Here is a 9,126-nt window from a genome sequence, read left to right as displayed (position 1 = left end):
AGAGCTACGTGCATGATGGCCGAAGTCACAGACCGCAGCTCGTCTTCAAGGATAATGCGCGTCCATGTGATTGGAGGCGTGGCTTCGGGGTGAGCTCCGAGAGAAAGGGGCGTGTGTTTACTTTCAAAATCTGGCTGACTCTTACTGAGTTTTGAAAATCTCCTACCCTACCATTAACGCATTTATTTGACACATTTTTAGTTTATTTTCTCATTTTGATGCATGCGCTTAGGACACATTATTAGTCAATTACGCCAATGCCAATAACCTCACTGGGTCACATTGTCTTACCGATATCATCATCATCAACGTAATTTCTGTCATATTAAATACATTGTGAATTTGTTATTTACTGAAATTGTTTCATTTTAACATCCTGATATTTTTCTGTTTGATCCTGCCAATTCACACCTTCCACTTCTTTGGCCAAATTTTTTTCTGTGAATTTGGGTAACACCTGACCACCATCAGTTAGCTCAATTTGGCAACAACTCAATAAAATAACTTACGATTTAGACCCTATTTTATATTTGGCTTTACACAACTTTTGAAGCCCTCTACTCATTAGTTGGACAGGACATTGGTTAAAATATAATTTTAGTCCTAGTTGCATTATTCATTAGCTCTTAGCGTATTATTACAATGCATTTCAAATCTCACTTTTTATGGTGTTCGTTAATGGTATTGTCATCAGTTTTCTCAAGTTGCAGTGCTCTTTCTGTCTGTCCTTTTCCTTTTAACAGAGTGTTTTTACATTGTTTTCACAGTACTTCATCTTGTCCCATCAGGGGGTTGTGATTGTAGTATTTGTTGTCAGTGGTCATGTAAGAGTGGACAGTGAATGAGCGGCGAGCAGGAATGCGACAAGCGCAGTCTTCTCTGTGTCTCCCTCTCTCTCTCTCAGCTCCAGGAGGGGCCCCGATGTGCTGCTACCTGCCCGTGCACATCTGTCTGCTCTCCGTCTTCCTCTCAATGGCACCCTCGTCTTAGATCATCTCCTCTTACTCCACGCTTGAGTTGCACTTGGCTTGCATGGAAAAAAATGTAGACCGTCTCTCGCCTCTCTTCTCGCTGGCACTTTGATGTCTCAAGTGTGATTGCTCTTGGATTGTGGCCGCTTTCCCTTGAAGGTTTTGACATGAAAAGCAGGCTGGGCTCTCAGGTTTATCCCATGGCCAGTGATCCAGGACTAAAACAATCAACCTGCTCACTGTGGGATACTATTACCGGTAGAGAGTGAGGCACCATGCATAGGGGTCTGCTCAGCCATGAAATACACTTTTTGTCCAAGTTGTAAACACATTTTAGGTGTGTTGATTGAATTAGACCAATCCACGCTCGCTTTAATAGATTTAAAGTTTGTGCCAGCAGTTGACACTAAAATACATATTCAAGCCGGCAGAAGATTCATTTTGGACGTGTTTGCTCTGAGGTGGACAACTAAAATGATCCCACATTTGTAATGAATTAAAAAGAAATGAGGCCAGTAATTGCAGTTAAGATTGACCCAATCGGATAAGTATGATAATGTGACACGTCATTAACAGCAGAGGCGCAAGTGACAACCCTTAAGCTTCTCTTATACTTTCATTAAATATTGAATATGTGCTCATTGCTGTTCCAGCTTGCAAATTACAGCAGTTAGATATATTCCCATGACAGTGGAGCTGACGATAATCATCCATCTTCGTCTGACATTTGGCAGAACTCTTGTTTTATGAGCTGACGTGCCACTGTAGTGGATGAGAAAGAATAATAATGTGCAGTGTTCTACATTATATCACACCATATCTTAACACACTGAGGGTAGAGTTAGTCCGCTTCAGTTGTGTTAAACAGCCGACATCATTCCAACATATCCTTAACACTTGCAATATCAGCATGTGGAACTATTGTTTGTAGATGATTTAGTGCATATTTCGTTTTTTAAATTACAGATTAGACCAAATACATGCATAATAGGTGATAGAAATCTAATAAGAAAATGGAAGAAATTCTTTACATTTAGTTGGCAATACAAATCTTCTGTGACCCACCAGCATCCTGGCCCAGTCCTTTGGAATAGATGTTACAAAACGCACACTGCATACATCCAACACATGTGTTGTAAGTCAAATGTTAGGGGCATACACTTTTTTATTGGACATTTTAGGTGTGTAATCAACCTAAACCTAGTGAACTTGTATTACTATTTATGGTCTATGTGTCTCCAATAGACGTCAATAGACGGCAATTACACAAGGACAAACCTGAAATGACAAATGTCACCTATAGACGTCTGTACATTCTTCTGAAAAGATTAAATATCACCATGTTGGTAGATTTTGCCTCAAACTCAGTTAATCCAAATACAGGCAAAGAGATCAAGGGAGTGAAGCTAAGATGTGCAGTTATGCAGTTATGCAGTAGCCTATAAGTGGTAAAATTGTGTGAAATTGAGTCGGCACCGAGTGGCAACCTCAGGACAAATGAAGCTCTAGTGGTGTGCAGTTCACCTGGCAGCCTCTAGGGGCTGCCTCCAAAAGCAAAACCAGGCTGTAAATGTTTTGTTTTTGCTGTAAAGTTGTACCTTTAATCATGGAGGTCTATCAGGATGGATCTCCTTTTGGAGTCCGTCCTCAGTGGCCATGGGAGGAACTGCAGTTTTTGCCTGCAAAAAAAAAAAAATCAGTCACTGCATATTTAGGTTCTTTGTTAAACATAAGAAATTCTACCTAAAAAAAAAAACCATTGCGTTTGCCACATGGATGATTGATGATTTCATGCAATTGGTTGATGATTGGCTTCTGCATGTAGGTGATGTAACACAATCATGTTCTTATATGCAAGTATAAAAGTTTCTCTTACATTTTAGCTGCTGAACAAAACTGAGTGAGGAAGTAAAACTTTTATTATAGTGGGACTTTAGGTGAGATCCAAAAGCACGCCGTGTAAGGGGGATTTCAGGTGTGCTCTGAGTACAAGCTCAAACAAGTCCGTTTTAAACCAAAGACGTGTGACAGGCATCCCATCGGTGACTTGCTAAACCCGTAGATAATGCACATTCAGTCCCTGCAGCTGAAGGTCTGCAAATGATACCATGAATTTAAGCTGTGGATCTCCAGCCTTGCCCTGTCAATCTTGGAGCCCAAATACCAACACAGCCTGGCATTAGCCATTACCATTGTTGTCTTAAAGCCTCCTCCAATTATCCACAAGCAGCTCTTTTTTAGCAAACTACTGTCAGAAATCTCCCCCACCCGGTTTTTCAGCAATTTTGTCCCTGATTATGTGGATCAGTGGGCATTAAAGGACCCAGGCACAGACAAACACAGTGGTTTGGGAGTTAGGTAGAGGGGAGAGGGGGAGGGAAAGGGGGTCTACTTTCAGAAATCCCTGGAACTATCTGTGTGCCAGGGACAAACGGAGGAGGCTATTCAGGCGTCAGTCCCACAGTGTTTGTTTAGCCACAGCTCAAAGCAGACGCTTCTAATCTATTTTGCTTTTCTCTGCAAACTGGAGAAAGGATATCTGTCCGTCTCAACTCCTCACAAACACTAATGCTGAAGCTTTTAATTCATGTACGGAAGTTAGAAAGTGATTTTATTGCCATTGATGTTAATATACAACAAAATATCCTGCTTCTGCTGAAACATCTCAGCCCTTAATCACCTCTGCCGAGGCATTAATTTCATGTTTGAACAGGTGCAGATGAAAGGGCCACACAGGTGATAGAGTTGCGGTCCCCTCTGCATGCGTAAGGATGACCATCCTGTGACTCAACCTTGGGCTCTGACCAGCTGCCTCCTGCAGAGGTCTGATCAAAGCCGGCAGGTCTCAGTGCTGACAACACTGACAGCCCAAATGTTTTCAGCGGCGTTATAAAGCTGACGAGCAGCTCTCTCTCTCTCTCCGAGATGTGTTGTTAGGTGATATGTATCTTCGGATTAATTGACACACCTGTGTTTAATTCACACAGGCGGCGCTGGTGATCATCTCATCAGAGATCCATCAACGCTAAGCTACAGCTGCCGGCTCAAAGAAAAAAAAAACAGTGCTAATAATCTTCCTGTCTTGGCTGTTAATGTGTTGATGTGCACGCTTTGATCTGAGATGGAAAATCCTGTAACACACTTACACTTACTGCACAGTATATTCCCACTTAGTCACAAAAACATGACAGCATATGTGTTTTACTGGAAGCATTTTCCACTTTCTTTTATCAGCAAACTTTATTCTATTAGATTTTAGCCTTTAAAGTTTGTTTTATTGCAAGTATATTAAGTCTATTTATGAGGATCTATGCACAAACCTCTGAAGGAAAATCAAAATGAGACTCATCTCTCCCTCTGAAATTTAATATGATAATAATATGAGGCTTATTTTAGCCTCTATGCATCACTGATGTTTATTATTCAAGGTGATCTTATCTCTAACAAGTTAGCATGAGTATGTAAACACAGTTATTTTAAATCAGTAAAGCTGCAATATTTTAAATATTAAAGGGGACCTTTAAATAAAACAGAAATATCCAGAAAATGTTTTTAGTTTATTATTATAAAATAATAAATTCAATAAATTAATTTAAAATAAAAATAATAGTTATGAGTAATAGGTTCAATCACATGAGAAAGAGCAACAGACGTAATAATATTGTCAATAAATCAACTCACTAAGTGTTAGTGATATGTTATTTGACAGCCCTTAAACCGGCCAGGTAAGGCTTCAGTGTGCAGATCTTTGACTTGTATATGCTTGAATGAACATAAACAGCTTTCTCAGCTGCCATTAGTCACACGTGTGGATGTTTCAGAAGTTAAAAATGTCACAACTTGTCTCAGGTGGGCAGAGGGAGGAAGTTCAGAACACTTGTGTGATGTTAGAAATAGTTTTGCAGGATGTATGTCTGAGAAACAAATACAGATGAGTCATAGGTTGGATTCTCACCTCTGTCTCATGAGCCAAGCCCTGCTGTGTCTTTGGATGTCATGTGACTGGAACAGGATTGGTGGAGAAGTGAAGACCACCTCCAAGTCTTTACCTTTACTCCTTCAGGCAACACCTTCTACCTGAGCTGAGCACCTCAGCGACACAACCTGGACAGGTTTATTGTCTACCTCAGAAACTGGGATGTATTTCGCTCCTCCATCAGCGCCCCACTAAAGTCAGCGATTCCAGTGGATGGGACTCTAAATATTGGACTTTTAATAGCTTGGACATGTTTGGCCGGGGGCAGCTGGTTTCCACTCTCTTTCCTGCAGTTTTCCATTCACCTGCAGCTCACTTTTTTCCTGCATTCCCAACCAGAGTGGGCTCTCAGCCTCAGATCCTGATCCCGGGGCCCTTTATTAGCTATGAATCCCTGAGGAGTTATCTGCAGCCAGAGCCATGCAAGGAGGCTTTGCTCCTGGCCACGCAGGCGGTCGGGATTGGCCCGCTCACAGAGGGCACAGGTGAGTTCAAACCACAGCTGCTGTGGGCCAACAGTCAGATAGTGGACTTGTACAGAGACGGCACAGCCAAACTGGCACGGTGTGTGTGTGTCTAAGACAGTCTGCAAGCACCATCTGATCGCAGTGTAAATGTTTACAAAAGACTGACTAACAGCTCGTAACTAACAATCAATTATCAAGCAGTGTTAAAGTGGGCCTAATGATTGCCGTGCTAATTATCCAATATAGAGCCATTAGTCACCCGTTGGCGATTGTGTAATTGGTGCTTGTGCCGTGCTTTCCAGATGAACAGAGGCCAGTGAAGCAGCGTCGTGCACGGGCCAACTACAGCAGCTGGCAGCTGGAGGAGCTGGAGAAGGCGTTCGAGACCACCCACTACCCGGACATCTTCATGAGGGAGGCCCTGGCCCTCAGACTGGATCTGATCGAGGCCAGAGTGCAGGTAGCAGTCAGACCCAGCTCCTCCTGTTTCATTTATTCTCATTTAACTGATAGCAAGGGCGTATGTTTGGTCTCAGCTTTGGTAGGGACAATACCAACCCCAATCATTGTACTGGATTTCTGATTTTCATATTCTTATTTGTAAACCTATATCAACACTAGTAAGGATATACTTTATGTCATGCAAACATATTTGGCCTAGGCTACTTACGAAACAACAGACATTACGGCAAATTTTTATAGCAAAACAGGAGATGGTTAGCATTTTTGCATAAAGTGCATCATGACCCTTAATGCCACACCATCAATTTGTAACGATAGGTTTGTGTCGGGTGGAACAGCTTAATGTCACCCTGTTGTGTGCGCTACTTACCTGTGTGTTGATATAGCTCCGTATATCTTTTTTCTTTTTTGGTAACATTGTCTATAGGCAATCTAAAGCAGAAAATAGGACAAAATGAGTTTGAATACCAGGTTAATGTTAAGTTTCACCCATTTCTGAGGACATACAGTTGCAGGCAACCGCAGTTAACTTAACATTGTCAGCACAACACACGGGTCTGCTCACTTAGTCGTTTCTTCTACTTGCCGCCATTATATTCTGTTTGTGTACGTCCATGTGAGGAGAACATGAGCCTGCATGCAAAATTATACAAAATTATGGCAAGTAAAAAAAAACAAACAAAAAAAAAAACCTACACAAATTATACTGTTGAGTTTGCAAAAAAATTTGAATAAATTCATATTTTTGTAATATATATTAAAAAAATGCTAAATATTGATAGGGACTATTTTGTCTATTCGAGATATTAGTTGTGACATGTCCCTATGGTTCATATGCAAACCTACACCCGTGCTTGTTGGTGTATGTAGAGTGTGCAAATGAAGCTGTACGCTCTGTTTCATCACAGCCGCCATGGTGATCAATGACACAACAATGAGGTTTTCTGGGAGATGAGCACATCAATATATTTTAAATACTATACTAGTGTGATTAGTTTTATGTGGTTACAATAGAGATTACAGGAAAGATAGCAGACACCTAGTCAAAGGTTTAGGTTAGTTGATAACACTAAAGTAAGGTAATGAATTGATGTAATGTTAATGTTTTGGAGCTATTGTTCACAAATTTATAAACTCCATCTCCATACTTTATTTGTTTCAAGGTTTGGTTTCAAAACCGTCGTGCCAAGATGAGGCGTCAGCTCAAACTCCAGGGCCAGCTGGCGGGCCCTGGAATTAAAAAAGACAGTGATGAAGCTTTGGAGAAAGCCAGCAGCAGCTTGAAACAGGCAGAGAGCTCTGACGGCGAGCACTGGGAGAGGCGACAGGAAGGAGGCGACTACCCATGGACCAAAGGCCAGAGCGCCGTGCTGAGCCTGAGAGTGCAACCCGTGACACAGAGGATGGGGAAGTGGGAGAGGCCGGAGGGGACGAGTTCAGAGGAGCTCCGCTCCTGCAGCATCGCCAAGCTGAGGGCCAAAGCCCGAGAGCACGAGGCCGAGATCCACAGCACTGTAAGCATGTCGGGAAGCAACACACAGTCACAAACACAGGAAACCGAGGACATGCACGGTGACTGATGGCCCTACTTCTTCCTGTTTGTACAGACACACATATGTTTCTCTATGTATATTTCTATATCTGTATCTTCTGTCAAATGTAAATGAAGCCTTATATATTATTTTCTGTTAGGAATTTTGAGTTCAGATTCATGCTTTCATCCGAACATTATTTAAAAACCAATGCTCTTTATGTTGTGACACTGTATGCAGGGGGCTTCGACAGTAACAAATGTCGACACCTTATGGTGTCAGTATATAAGGATACATCTGAAATACGATGCAGTCAAGTTAATTCTAAATGATTTCAGTAATGATAGCTCGTCTCTGACCTCTTAGGTTACACTCACAGACAGGCAGGATGTCTAACATGCAGACGCACGTCCTCACAGGAAACTGCACAAATAGCTGAAAAATGAAATCATGAGGACTTTGTATTACATAGATGACATGTCACATGTTCAATTTATAATAGATTTCAAACAAAAGGTATAATATTGTAATGATTAGAACATCAGCGTTATTATTAGATGACATTCTTTAGCACAATATGTGTGTCTTTAACTGCTAAATCGAATATTAAAATACAGGCTATATCATCTATCAGTGCAGTGTGACACTGCCCCCTACTGGACATGATTATGTCCTCAGTGGTAACAGGTCAGACAGGTCAATGTGCAGTTGTTTGGGGTTTTTTTAAATACTGCAGCATCTGCATGATTATTTTTACTGTACTTTATTCACACACCTCTTATTCATTGTCTCTGCTTAAATTTACTCTTTTTGACTATTAATAAACAATCCACGCCTTACAGTAATTGTGGCCCGTTTTAATGAATGAGGTCAACGCGGGTCGCTCATATTTCAGAGACTCAATTTCAGCTCTGGTCTCTTGCTAATTACATTCCCAGTGTCAGAGGTTCGGCCACTCGCTGATGAGGGCTGAGGGTCAAATTTGATTTGGAACTACTTTTTTTAAAAATGGGTCAGAGAAGCGCAGTGAGTTATTTCCTGTTAAGGTAGAATGACTCCGCTAGCTTTCTCACACGTTAGAATTCTAATGTCTATATAAAAGTTGCTGAGTTTTTTTTCCCTAAGATTTTATGGGACACAGTGATGTGGGCTAATTAGGTCAGAATCCTGATATGAGAACAGTTGGCCTCAATTAGTCCCCAATTAGGCCCTGCAAAAAGACGAGTGGGGTAAAAATAAAAAAAAAAAAGTAAAATAAAATAAAAAATGCATGTCATAGTTTCAGTAGTAATTCACACATGGCTGATGTGACATGTTTTATGCTGTTTTATACTGACTTTAGAAGCAAATTCTTGCTTTACTGGAGCCCAAAAGTTACATGAAGCATTAAGTGAATATATTATTGTACACGTCCCTGCAAACCTTGTAAAAGTGACAGTAGAAGTGGCTCATTATGTATGCGCTGGTAAAAGAGTCCAAATCTGTCTGCTTCAAATGACAGAAATAAAAATACAGAGCAGTAAATAAATACATTTGATTAAATTAATTACAATAAAATAAAATTAATTAACATAAAAACAAATAATAATTGAATAAAAAATATTATTATTTAAAAGTTACTAAACGTATATATTCATAATACTTAATAAGAGTAACAGTGCAATACAGTTACATAGGTGGTAATGACAATAGCTACGAGCTAAATATTTAGCTAAATT

At 40.6% G+C, this 9,126-nt stretch overlaps 1 protein-coding gene across 1 annotated transcript; it reads left to right on the top strand.

The window, feature by feature from the left end:
- The first annotated feature begins 4,962 nt into the window (after positions 1–4,962).
- Positions 4,963–7,456, top strand: LOC114439960 (visual system homeobox 2). Its single transcript, XM_028412174.1, has 4 exons — positions 4,963–5,034; positions 5,132–5,432; positions 5,717–5,874; positions 7,040–7,456. The coding sequence occupies exons 1-4, from the start codon at positions 4,963–4,965 to the stop codon at positions 7,454–7,456; spliced, it is 948 nt and encodes a 315-aa protein (XP_028267975.1).
- Positions 7,457–9,126: the final 1,670 nt, after the last annotated feature.

Source organism: Parambassis ranga, chromosome 8 (genome assembly GCF_900634625.1).
Source record: "Parambassis ranga chromosome 8, fParRan2.1, whole genome shotgun sequence".
Taxonomy (NCBI): Eukaryota; Metazoa; Chordata; class Actinopteri; family Ambassidae; genus Parambassis; species Parambassis ranga.
The sequence above is the reverse complement of the archived record's forward strand: the minus strand, read 5'-3'. Positions and strand labels throughout refer to the sequence as shown.